The 13,824-nt window shown below is 42.1% G+C and overlaps 1 protein-coding gene across 1 annotated transcript in view; it reads right to left on the bottom strand.

Annotated features, from left to right (window-relative positions):
• LOC134354991 (dihydropyrimidine dehydrogenase [NADP(+)]-like) overlaps nucleotides 1-13,824 on the bottom strand; it is a 921,558-nt gene that overhangs the window by 194,885 nt on the left and 712,849 nt on the right. The window contains exon 16 of the mRNA XM_063064591.1: nucleotides 13,222-13,305. Coding sequence (XP_062920661.1) covers nucleotides 13,222-13,305 — 84 coding nt within the window. The remainder of the gene's footprint in view (nucleotides 1-13,221; nucleotides 13,306-13,824) is intronic.

Below are 13,824 nucleotides of genomic sequence, written 5' to 3'. Positions count from 1 at the left end.
CAAATATCTCCACGAGGCACACTGCAATTTCCTCCCTAGCCTCCCACAATGTTCAAGGCTGCACTGAGTCACGTCTCTTACAAATGACCACTTACAGATGAATTGTTGCTTGAATCAGAGACCCAATAAATCTATCCAGTCTCAATCTACATTTGTTATAGATTTTCTCACCAGCCCTTTGAGCCTCCCAGTGAAATAGTTCCAAAATTCTGCCTGCTTTATTGATCTTGGCTTAAAACATGAAGGATTTTAATCCCAGCAGTTTCTACACTCAGTAGTCACATATTACACACCTCCTGAACCTAATAAAGTGGGCACTGAGTGTGTGTTTGAGGTCTTTTGCTACTCTAGCCCATGCACTTCAAAGTTCAATGTGTTGTGCATTCAGGAATACTCTTCTGCCCAACATTGTTGTAACACATGGTTACTGCAACCTTCCTGTCAGCAGGAAACAATCCGGCCATTCTCCTCTGACCTCTCTCATTAACAAGGGATTTTTGTCCACGGAACTACCACTCATTGGATGTCTTTTTGTTTTTCACACCATTCTCTGTAAACTTTTGAGACTATTGCATGTGAAAATCCCAGGAGATCAGCAGTTTCTGAGATACTCAAACCACCGTCTGGCACCAACAATCATTCCACAATCAAAGTCACTTAGATCACATTTCTTCCCCATTCTGATGTTTGGTTTGAACAACAACTGAACCTCTTGACCATGTCTGAATGGTTTTATGTATTGAATTGCTGCCACATGATTAGCCGATTAGATACTTCTATTAACGAGCAGATGTACTAGTGTACCTAATACAATGGCCACAGAGTGTATATAAACATAGTTAGGCCAGACAAACAATAAAAGCATTAAAAAATTCTGCTGCCCTGCATGCCCTGCTATGAATTGTGCAATAGTATTCCCTGAATTTATACAGGCAGTAGTGAATGTGCAGATGAGTTTGCTCCTGTATTAAAAAACATACCTTTACTTGTGAGCACACTTCATAATAAAAGTTAAAGCAAATATTTTAATTCCCATTAGATTTGGATCAGAAAATGTAACATTGTTTCCTAAATGATGCACAACTATTTTATTCATCCTGAGCCATATTCCCTTCCCCCATCCTGCTGCTAGCTTTTATTCAAAGTGGCATGACTTCAGTTTGTCAACGTACATGAGCAGAATGTAAATTGAAACCATTTTATCTAACAACACTTTAAGGCATTATTGAACCATATGCATGATGCTACCCAATGTGTACAAGATGAAACTGCAGTATTCATTTTGAACAATGTATTTCCAAAAGTACTAGAAGTGAATTGGACTGTCTTTTGCATAAGGATTAGGACTGAAAGAGGTTATTTCAATTATATATAGGAGATATAAACACATTGTATGCTCGTATAAAAATATGCGTTAGTTTGAATGTATATTGATTTATGAAGTACTTACAACCTTTGAAAGAGTTATTCCTTGTACATGCAATAAAATAGCTTGAAGTTTCAAAGATGATATGTAGAATCAACTCACGAGGAATTCAGTACAATAGTTAAATGATTGCTTTATGTTGAATGCAGTGGGTAATAATAACAAAAGATTCATTTTGTAAGAGATAAAATATGGTCGTTTCATTTTCTTTTTATTAAGAAGTGCACAATGTCTCTCAATTAGAATAATTATTCTGCATGCATTTTTAAAAGAATTTTATCAGTTCTGGATTAAGTAAAATATATGCATCTATGAAAACAACCATAATTACTAAACTAGGATGAATAAGCATTACTTTAAATATAGATTCATTCAGATGAAATGGTATTGTTTTGAAAATTTTGGCAACTAATTTTCAAAGTATGTAATTTTTCTAAATCTTTTCTTAGCTATAACATTGTCTAATATAATGCTAGTAATTTATTAATTGCATAATCTAACAATTGCAGTAGTGAATGGTACCAGAATAACATTTCTGTCCAAATGTATTTTATGCATTTGAAATTACTCTTTGTGGAAGACATATTCTAATTTGCCATTTTGGATTAAATTTTAATTTGTGCATTGTACACTCCCATTATTCTAAAGATGTATATTCTCAGGGAAAATCTGACTACATATATATTAAAATGTAGATTACGGAGGTCCATATGAAATTACAATTTCACACATAATGGTTATAAATGAAGCACTCAGAGGATCAGTCATACAAAATTATAATGAACCAAACAGCTGGTACTGAAAGATTCTTCCAAAAGCTGGTTTACTAATATATTAGCTGTTTGACAGAACTTAAACCCAAAGACAATTCTTCTTACCATTTTCCATCACTAAACCATCCAGTAGTTTTTTTTTTAATTGAGCTGATCTGGCTGTCGTCAATTAAGACAGTAATTAGCAACTGTCAAGAGGCACCAAGGATTTTACCATATTTATATATTATAATAATATTTACAATTAGATAGGGTCTTTCATGTTGAAACATCTTAAAGCTGCTTTGCACAATGTACTGCTTCTCTATTAAAGTGCACCGATCACTGCTGTGCTGACAAATCAAACTAGGAACAGTCTACAAGCACAACAGGATGTTTTTAAATGCTCCTCAATCAAATGCACATACAGCATGAATAATATAATCTCACCAAAGATATTAGATCTCTGCTGCCATTATAAATATTAATTAACCCTTAGAACTCCATGGAGAACATTACTCACTTAGCTGGTACTTGATAAGGAAACCTCTACTGAATTACTATCTCACCAATAGCATCTGGAAGCTGGCTCACTTCCAGTGGAAAATTTGGTTTATAAAGAGCTGCTCTAAACTAAATGGTGCGGTGGGATATTCCTTTTGTTGACCTTTTCCCAACTTTACTTGCAAACTATTGCCCTACGTGCAACATTCCCTTCACCTACAAAGACTTGAGAACATGTTGCTTACCTATTTTTCTGAATGGAAAGGAATTTACAATACCATGATAAGATTTCCTAGCAGTTTGCTGTTATAAGAATACTAATACATTCTTCTTAATCTGTCTACAACCTTTACCTTGGTTGGTCATGAGGCCAGGATACATAGAAATAGAAGCAGGTCCTTCAGCCCCTCAAGCCTGCTCTACCACTCAAAATCACGGCCAATCCAACTTTCACCATGTCCACTTTCGCATCCTCTCCCTAATACCCTTTGATTCCTTATTTGATTAAAATCATATTTATCTCAGGTTTAACTATGAGCTTACACTGCCTTCTGTCTCCAGGAATTCCAAAAACTTGCAACCCATTAAGAGAATAACATTTCTCAAACTCTAATCCTTAATTGAACTTCTTATTCCAAAACAATGTCCCCTGGATCTGGCCTATCTCATGAGGCAAAATATTTTCCCAGAATTTACTCTATTAACACCACCCACATCCTTAGAAACTTTCTTGTTTCAATAAGATCTTCTCTTAGGTCTTTTAAGCTCAAGTCTCAAGTCCATACTCAGCCTCCAATCTTTCCTCATAAAACAGTTCTTCAATACAGCCTGATTGTTCTAATAAACTTCTCGAAACAGCCTCCAATGATAATATATATTTTCTTACATAATGGGACCACAACTATGCTTGGTACTCTGGATGTGGTTTCAATAGTGCCTTGTGCAGATATAGAAGGACTTCTTGATTTTATTAGTCCAACTCCTGTGATATAAAACCCAACATTGCATTGGGCATCCTGATTACCAGCTGTAGCTGTAGCATTGTGCTAACTCTGTGTTAATATATGAGGACCTTCACATCCATTTGAACTGCATTACTTTTCGAATCTTTCCCTGTTTAAATAATAGTCTGCTTTATCGTTCGTTCTTTTAAAGCTACCCCTTCTGTCATCCTTCCTATGACACCACAGTTGAATGTTTCCTTTCAGGTTTCCTACTATATCATTGTGACAAAAGTCCGAGCCTAGATTCTTCTTCTTCCTCTGCCTAGATTGCAGTAAACAAATCATTGGTACCAGGAGATCTCTCAGCGCTTAGTTCCATTAGTTGTTCAATACTAATGCTCGGATGATATTGAATTGCTCCATGTGTGCATTATGAGATGTTCAGAGTGCTTTATGCCATAAACCCTGATGCAAAATACTTCATAAACTGTTGGACACACAAAATGTTGGTGGAACGCAGCAGGCCAGACAGCATCCATAGGAAGAAGCACAGTCGACATTTCGGGCTGAGACCCTTCGTCAAGACTAACTGAAAGAAGAGATAGTAAGAGATTTGAAAGTGGGAGGGGGAGGGGGAGATCTGAAACAATAGGAAAAGACAGGAGGGGGAGGGACAGAGCTAAAAGCTGGAAAGTTGATTGGCAAAAGGGATACAAGGCTGGAGAAGGGAGAGGATCATGGGACGGGAGGCCTAGGGAGAAAGAAAGGGGGAGGAGAGCATCAGAGGAAGATGGAGAGCAGGCAAGCAGTTATTGTGAGAGGGACAGAGAGAGAAAAAGGAGAGAGAGAATAAAAAAGGAAAAAATAAAAAATAATAAATAAATAAGGGATGGGGTAAGAATAGGAGGAGGGGCATTAACGGAAGTTAGAGAAGTCAATGTTCATGCCATCAGGTTGGAGACTACCCAGACGGAATATAAGGTGTTGTTCCTCCAACGTGAGTGTGGCTTCATCTTTACAGTAGAGGATAGGCCGTGGATAGACATATCAGAATGGGAATGGGACGTGGATTTAAAATGTGTGGCCACTGGGAGATCCTGCTTTCTCTGGCAGACAGAGCATAGGTGTTCAGCGAAATGGTCTCCCAGTCTGCTTCAGGTCTTACCAATATATATAGAAGGCCGCACTGGGAGCACCGGATGTAGTATATCACCCCAGCCGACTCACAGGTGAAGTACCTGGAAGGACTGTATGGGGCCCTGAATGGTGGTGAGGGAGGAAGTGTAAGGGCATGTGTAGCACTTGTTCCACTTACAAGGATAAGTGCTGGGAGGGAGATCGGTGGGAAGGGATGGGGGGGACGAATGGACAAGGGGGTCGCCTAGGGAGCAATCCCTACGGAAAGCAGAAAGGGGGGGAGGGAAAGATGTGCTTGATGGTGGGATCTCATTGGAGGTGGCGGCAGTTACAGAGAATTATATGTTGGACCTAGAGGCTGGTGGGGTGGGAGGTGAGGACAAGGGGAACCCTAGCCCTAGTGGAGTGGCAGGAGGATGGGGTGTGAGCAGATGTGCGTGAAATGGGAGAGAAGCATTTGAGGGCAGAGTTGATGGTGGAGGAAGGGAAGCCCCTTTCTTTAAAAAAAGAAGATATCTCCTTTGTCCTGGAATGAAAGGCCTCATCCTGAGAGCAGATGCGGCAGAGATGGACGAATTGCAAGAAGGGGAGACAGGGTGGGAAGAGGAATTGTCCAGGTAACTGTGAGAGTCCGTAGGCTTAAAGTAGACATCAGTAGGTAAGCTGTCTCCAGAGATAGAGCCAGAAATATCAAGAAAGGGGAGGGAGGTGTCGGAAATGGACCAGGTAAATTTGAGGACAGGGTGAAAGTTGGAGGCAAAGTTAATGAAGTCAACAAGCTCAGCATGCGTGCAGGAAGCAGCGCCAATGCAGTCGTCGATGTAGCAAAGGAAAAGCGGGGGACGGATACCAGTATAGGCTTGGAACATGGACTGTTCCACAAAGCTAACAAAAAGGCAGATACAGTATAGCTGGGACCCATACGGGTGCCCATGACTACACCTTTAGTTTGAAGGAAGTGGGAGTAGCTAAAGGAGAAATTACTAAGAGTAAGGACTCATTCCGCTAGATAGAGGAGAGTGGTGGTAGAGGGGAACTGGTTAGGTCTGGAATCCAAAAAGCGGAGAGCTTTGAGACCTTCTTGCTGGGGGATGGAGGTATATAGGAACTGGACATCCATGGTGAAAATAAGGCTGTAATTATTTCTCCTTCGTCTCCTCCCACTTCCTCCAAACTAAAGGTGTAGCCATGGGCATCCGTATGGGTCCCAGTTATGCCTGCCTTTTTGTTAGCTTTGTGGAACAGTCCATGTTCCAAGCCTATACTGGTATTTTGACTCATAAACTGCTGTGTCTCATCTCCAATAAGTATTTTCTCAACCTACTTGATTAAGGGACTTATGTTCACTTTGACCCTTCTCTTCCTGTTCATATTCTTAAAGATCTTTCTATCAGTTTTTATATTTTTTGCTGATTTTCACACAAGATTTTTTCATTACTTATTCTCTCTTTCATTCTTATTGCACATTTAGGGCAGTGGGGATACCAGACAGGAGAGTGGAATGCTCCTCTTATGGGTTGTGGGAAGGCAGGGGAACCTCCAGTGTCCCTGATTACTACACCAATAGGAAGTGCATCCAGCTGCAGCTTCTTTCAGACCTTGTTAAGGAATTGGAGCTGGATCTAGATAAACTCTGGAACTTTCAGGAGGCTGAGGGGTTGACAGACAGAACATACAGGGAGGTAGTTACACCCAAGGTGCGAGACACAGGCCACTGGGTGACTGTCATGAGGGGAAAAGGAATAGACAGCCCTTGTAGAATACCCCTGTGGTCGTTTCACTTAAAAACAGGTATACCATTTTGGATAATGTTGGGGGTGGGGGTGGGGAGGGTTGATCTAGCAGAGGAAAGCCAGGTGTCTGGCACTGAGAGTGTCACATAGGCTCAGAAAGGACTGGGGGGGGGGCAGAAACAAGGATAATTGTGGTGATAGGGGAACTGAAAGGAGATTCTGTGGATGAGAATGAGATTCCCTTAATGTTTGTTGCTTCCCAGCTGCCAGGGTCAGAACATCATGGATTGAGTCCACGGTAATCTTAATTGGGAGGCTGAGCAGAAAGAGGTTGTGGTCCACATCGGTACCACATGCAGGAGGAGTGTCGAGATCCTGCAAACTGATTGCAGAGAGTTAGGTGCTAAGTTAAAGGACAGGGCCTCCAGGGTTTTGGCCTCAGGACTGTTATCCGTGCAACGCGCTAGTTAGCCTGAAATAAGAAGATCGTCCAGTTTAACATGTGGCTAAGGAGATGGGGCAGATGTGGGGGGGGGGCTTCAGGTATTTGAATCATTGGGTACTCTTCTAAGGAAAGGTAGGACTTCTACAGAAGGGATGGTTTGCATCTGAACTGGTGGGGAACTAATATCCTAGCAGGAATGTTTGCTAGTGTAGCATAGGGGGTATTCATACCAGAGTTGCAATGGGATGGGAATTAAAGCACGAGAATAGGTAATGGAGTAGCTGTGGAGAGAAATGTTGTTAAGTCTACATAGACAGTCAAGAATCAGAAGGTCGAGCTTGGTGGGACTAATGTTCTGAACACGATATATTTCAATCCAAGGAATATTGTAGGAAAGGTGGATGAGCTAAGGACATAGATCAACACGTGGAATTATGACATTGTGGCCATTACTGAGACTTAATTGCAAGAAGGGCAGGATTAACAGCTTAATGTTCTGGGGTCCCATTGTTTTATATGTGATAGAGCGGGAGGGCTAAAGAGGGAGAGGTGGCATTACTAATCAGAGACTTGTGGCAGCGCTCAGACAGGACAGACTGGAGAGCTCGTATACTGAGAAATAAAAAGGTAGGAACGCGTTAACGGCATTATATTATAGGCCACCCTACAGTCCGCGGGATTCAGAGGGGCAAAACGTAGAGAGATAACAGACTGTTGCAAGAAACATAAGGTTGTTATAGTAGGTGAATTCAACTTTCCACATACTGACTGTGACTTCCATGCTTTGAAAGGGCTGGATGAGAAAGAGTTTGTCAAAAGTGTTCAGGAAAATTTCCTAAGTCAGAACATACAAGTCTGAAGGCCAACTCAAGAGAGTACGGTGCTAGATCTGCTATTAGGGAATGAGACAGGGCAGGTGACAGAAGTTTGTCTAAGGGAACACTATGCATCTAGTGATCATAATGCCAATAGTTTCAAGGTCATTATGGAAAAGGATACATCTGATCCTTAAACTGAACCTCCCTGGAGGTTCTAAATTGGAGAAAGGCCAATTTTTATGGTATCAGAAAGGATCTGGCAAGTGTAGATGAGGACAGCTATGGTGCGGTTGCAGGTCAATGGGACTAGGCAGGTCAGTGGTTCAGCATGGACTAGTGGGCTGAAGGGCCTGTTTCCATGCTGCAGTAGTCTACGACTCTGTGACTCCATCTTCTCCTTCTTGATTTATTTGTTTTTCTCCGCAGGATTTTGAATTTATTCTAATCTTTGGGCTCTTCACTATCCTTCGCCCCTTACATAATTTCTACCACCTTGTGTCTTACAGTACATTATACAAAGAAGCTTAATGTCTCGGTAAATCCTATTCTAACTGCTCCCTTTGGAAACCCATAGAGCTAGCCCCGAAGTCTTTTTTCTCAGTTACATGAGAACACATGGATGTTTGTGAAGAAAAAGAATTTCCAGAAGTATATTGTATATATTTCTGTGACATTAAATGTACCTATTAAACCTGTGGAACACTATCTAAAAACATTAAGTTACTGTGATACTCACATTAATGTGAAAACCACTACTCTTGACTTATCCACCAACTGTAACATATTTCAATAATTTTCTGAAATTTAGTATTGATTCTAAAATCTCTGATATCTTGTGCTTAACTGCTTTGAATATCTCCACCAATGGCAGCCATGCCTTCAGTGGCCTGGCCTCTAAATTCCTGAATTACTTTTACCTCTTTATCTTCCACACCTTTTCTAAGTATATAAGTGCAATTTGTTATCGTGACTTGGGTAGGAGTCCAGCCGGGAACAGAGGGATTAAACGTCCACTTGATGCACCAGTTGTAATGATGGTATAGGAAGTGAATATCTGTCCAGTTTTGGAGGCATCTGTCCATACTTTGCTCTTGCATGAAAGTTCCCCTCAATGAATTTTGAAATGGTTATTAGATATAGATACTAGTCACACTGGTGCACTGAGGCAGATGCTGATGAATAGTAATAGGTTTGCACTTCAGTTACATGTGTCAGCATTTTACAATCATTCGGTACTTTCACCAGTGAATATAATAATTACGAGTAACCGGATGGTAAGTGGCCAATGTCCTTGACTCCAACCATTTCCAATTGTAGAGAGGAAGGTGGTATGCAATCTGGCTGAGCTGTCAAGCACATCTCAAAGTGATCATTCAACATAACACCACTGATAGTCAATAACTTGTAGGGAAACGATGATGAAAGAGAAGTACTCTTAGAAGATTCCCTTCCTGAAATGTCCTACCATAATCACCTTTGCACAGGCCCTCGGGATCGCCACAATGTACAATTCAACCGCTCTTGATTATATTTCTGGTGATGTTTAGACCTTGGTACTCAGTGATGTTGCGAATTGTGCCAAAGTGACTCAAATGAACTATCTTCAGCACGTATGCAGAACTCGTTGCCTTTATTGACTTTGCCTCCAACTTTCACCCTGCCCTCAAGTTTACCTGGTCCATTTCCGACACCTCCCTCCCCTTTCTAGATCTTTCTGTCTCGATCTCTGGTGACAGCTTATCCACTGATGTCTACTATAAACCTACTGACTCTCACAGCTATCTGGACTATTCCTCTTCTCACCCTGTCTCTTGCAAAAATGCCATCCCCTTCTCGCAATTCCTCCATCTCCGCCGCATCTGCTCTCAGGATGAGGCTTTTCATTCCAGGATGAGGAAGATGTCCTCCTTTTTCAAAGAAAGGGGCTTCCCTTCCTCCACCATCAACTCTGCTCTCAAACGCATCTTCCCCATTTCACGCACATCTGCTCTCACTCCATCCTCCCGCCACCCCACTAGGAATAGGGTTCCCCTGGTCCTCACCTACCACCCCACCAGCCTCCGGGTCCAACATATTATTCTCCGTAACTTCTGCCACCTCCAATGAGATCCAACCACTAAGCACATCGTTCCCTCCTCCCCCTCTGCTTTCCGCAGGGATCGCTCCCTACGCGACTCCCTTGTCCATTCGTCCCCCCCATCCCTCCCCACTGATCTCCCTCCTGGCACTTATCCTTGTAAGCGGAACAAGTGCTACACATGCCCTTACACTTCCTCCCTTGCCACCATTCAGGGCCCCAAACAGTCCTTCCAGGTGAGGCAACACTTCACCTGTGAGTCGGCTGGGGTGATATACTGCGTCCGGTGCTCCCGATGCGGCCTTCTATATATTGGCGAGACCCGATGCAGACTGGGAGACCGCTTTGCTGAAAGCCTACGCCCTGTCCGCCAGAGAAAGCAGGATCTCCCAGTGGCCACACATTTTAATTCCACATCCCATTCCCATTCTGACATGTCTATCCACGGCCTCCTCTACTGTAAAGATGGAACCACACTCAGGTTGGAGGAACAGCACCCTATATTCCGTCTGGGTAGCCTCCAACCTGATGGCATGAACATTGACTTCTCTAACTTCCGCTAATGCCCCAGCTCCCCCTCGTACCCCATCCGTTTTTTTTATTTTTATACACACATTCTTTCTCTCACTCTCCTTTTTCTCCCTCTGTCCCTCTGACTATACCCCTTGCCCATCCTCTGGGTTCCCCCCACTGTCTTTCTCCCCAGACCTCCTGTCCCATGATCCTCTCATATCCCCTTTGCCTATCACCTGTCCAGCTCTTGGCTCCATCCCTCCCCCTCCTGTCTTCTCCTATCATTTTGGATCTCCCCCTCCCCCTCCCACTTTCAAATCTCTTACTAGCTCTTCCTTCAGTTAGTCCTGACGAAGGTTCTCGGCCCGAAACTGTACCTCTTCCTAGAGATGCTGCCTGGCCTGCTGTGTTCACCAGCAACTTTGATGTGTGTTGCTATCCTCAGTTTTGTTCAGTTAGGTTAGTTTTTTACTGAATCGGAGCACAGAAATTCCGATTTGCGCCATCACTGGGCAGCTGAACCAGCTGTAATGACTTAGATTCAGTGAGCTCTATGAGAGTTCTGCCTGAAGACCATCGATCCTTAGCTAATGAGGCCTGGACTCAGAACAAACACTGTGTTGACCAAAGCATTGGAGAGTCAGTGGCGCACACTGGTAAGCACAATGCCAAGTCAACCAGAGTACCCCTTGGAGCCAGCAACAGTGAACGCTCTTAACATATGAAAAACTATACATGGAGCATTAAAGGTAGCTGTTTGTCAGATTTACAGGAGACATTTAAGGATTCAGAAAAAAAAAAGAGTCCAAATGTCACGATTCAACATTATAACTCAAGAGAACTCAGCAAAGATGTTCATAAAATTGATGAATATAGAGTCGAACCATTGGGAAAAAAAATGATGGGATGGGATGATGAACAGAGGAGTGGAAATAACCAGTTTCTACTTTCAGATTACTGGTACATTTGCTATTCAACTAAATGCATCCAGGTAAGGTTGAAAACTGAAATAAATGGGCATAATTATTATAAACACTACAATTATACTAAGTACTTGTCCGCAAATTCAAAACTGGTGACAAGGGTGGTTTCCAGTTGGAAAATTGGCATCATTTACAAAATTAAATATTATACCTTCACCAATCTTCACACATGCTATTTTTTCTGAATTCTGATAAATGGAATGTTGTTTAACATGACATATACCTGTACATCTATATTTTACTGAGTCCTCAGTGGTGTTCAGACCACAGAATAATAACTAAGGAGATAGAAATTTGGTGGTAAAACTGTTCACAAAAGTTTTCCCTTGCATTAGAAAAACAGAAAATCACTCCTTGATTGATGAGTTTATTTAGGCCTGAGCTCACTTAGGAACTATATGGAGCACATTCAGTAGCCAATGGCATGCATTGGTGCCATTGTGCACTATGGATATAGACATGAGCTAAAGATCAGGTGAAGTGGCGTTCCTGGTTTACAGGAGGTTGTGATGATCCTCTTCGTCCCAGCTGAGTGGCCAACTCAAATTGCGTATTAGAACAATTTAGAGAATAGTTGAGGACTCCTCTCCTCCAACATAGTGTAGTAGTGCCGAGTAGCATGGAACGTCGACTGCAGCTTTTCCTAGAGATGCTGCCTGGCCTGCTGCGTTCACCAGCAACTTTGATGTGTGTTGCTTGAATTTCCAGCATCTGCAGAATTCCTCGTGTTTGCATTTAAACTGCCTAGTCCCATCAAACTTCACCAGGAATACAGTCATCCATGTACCTATCCAAACTTCTCTTAAACATTGAAATCAAGTTTGACATGCACCACTTGCATTGGTATCTTGTTCCGCACTCTCAGAAACCTCTCAATGAAGAAGCTTTATACTCATGTTCCCCTTAAACTTCTCACCTTTTACCTTTCACCCTTAAACCATGACCGCTAGTTGCAGTCCCACCCAACCTCAGTGGAAAAAGCCTGCTTATATTTACCCTAACTATACCCCTCATAATTGTGTATACCTCTATCAAATCTCCCCTCAATCTCTTTGTAGTAATTTTTTTTTGATTTTAAGGGACTTTTCATTTCATTATGTTGAAAGCATCTTTGCCTTACGGATTTTATTTACGTGGGCCCAAGACTTTTGCACAGTGAAGATAAGAGTGCCAAACTCCTTCTCCACACAATCTATCTACATTGCTGCTTACAGGGAACTATGTACATGTACCGTTTGGTATCTCAGATCTACAATACTTTCCAGGACCCTATCAGTTACTGTGTATGTCCTGTCCTGGTTTAACTGACCAAAGTGCAACACTTTGCTTTTATCCATTATAAATTCCATTTGCCATCCCTTGGCCCATTTCCCCAGTTCATCGAGATCCTGTTATACTCTTATACAGGGTGGCGTGGTAGTGTAGTGGTTAGAGCAATGCTTTACAGCACCAGTAACTTGGATTCAATTCCTGTAAGGAATTGATGGTAGTTCTCCCCATGACCATGCGAGTTTCCTCCAGGTGCTCCAGTTTCTTCCAACAGTCCAAAGACCTACCAGTTAGCAGGTTAATTGGGCATTATACATAGTGTCGTGATTAGGCTAGGATTAAATTGGGGGATTGCTGGCAGTGTGGCTCTAAGGGCAGGAAAGGCCTACTCTGCATTACATCTCAATAAATAATTAAAAATAACCTTCTTCATACATCAGTTAGCTGTAATGGATGCAGTCAGAGGTGCTGTCTCATCACACCACTAGAGGACCAGTAGCAAAACTTGTAATACTGTGTTTGGTTTCGGGCCACATTCAAGAATCCACACTGCTATTCTGGTAAGGGTTTGCAGTACAGTCGGGAAGGGTTTTAATGAATAAATAAGGTTGATACTTTACCTGTCCGCAGGCTAGGCCCATTCCTCTTTCTCCCATGCCATGTGGGCAAGACAAGTTTAATTCTAAGGCATCTGCACCAGAATCCTAGGAAGAAAGAAGAGTTCAAGTCTGCTGTAAAAGTAAAATCCCAAACACAAAAGATCCTACATATTCTGGAAATATTGGGGGGGGGACACACAAAGTGCTGGAGGAACTTAGCAGTCAGGGAGCATCTATGAACAGGAATCATCATTCGATATTTCAGGCCAGGACCCTCCATCAGGACTGGAAAGGAAGGGAGGAGAAGTCAGAATAAGAAGGTGGGATGAGGGGAAGGAGTACAAGCTGGCAGATGATAGGTGAAACCAGTTGAGAGAGGATGGGGGATGAATTAAGAAGCTGGAAGGTGTTAGTTGGAACAGGTAAAGGGCTGAAGAAGGAGTCTGATAGGAGAGGGCCATGGGAGGAAGGGAACCAGAGGGAGGTGATGGGCAACTGAGGAGAAGAGAAGGAGTAATGTTTAGTGTTCAAGATTACGAAAATAAAACAAATAACTTCCTGGTACCAAATTGGATTGTCATATTTCTTAGAAAATAGGCACATTGGAAGTAGATCATATTTAAA

This window comes from Mobula hypostoma, chromosome 12 (assembly GCF_963921235.1).
Source record: "Mobula hypostoma chromosome 12, sMobHyp1.1, whole genome shotgun sequence".
NCBI lineage: Eukaryota > Metazoa > Chordata > Chondrichthyes > Myliobatiformes > Myliobatidae > Mobula > Mobula hypostoma.
Note: the sequence above shows the minus strand (reverse complement) of the source record. Positions and strands in the feature narration are given on the sequence as shown.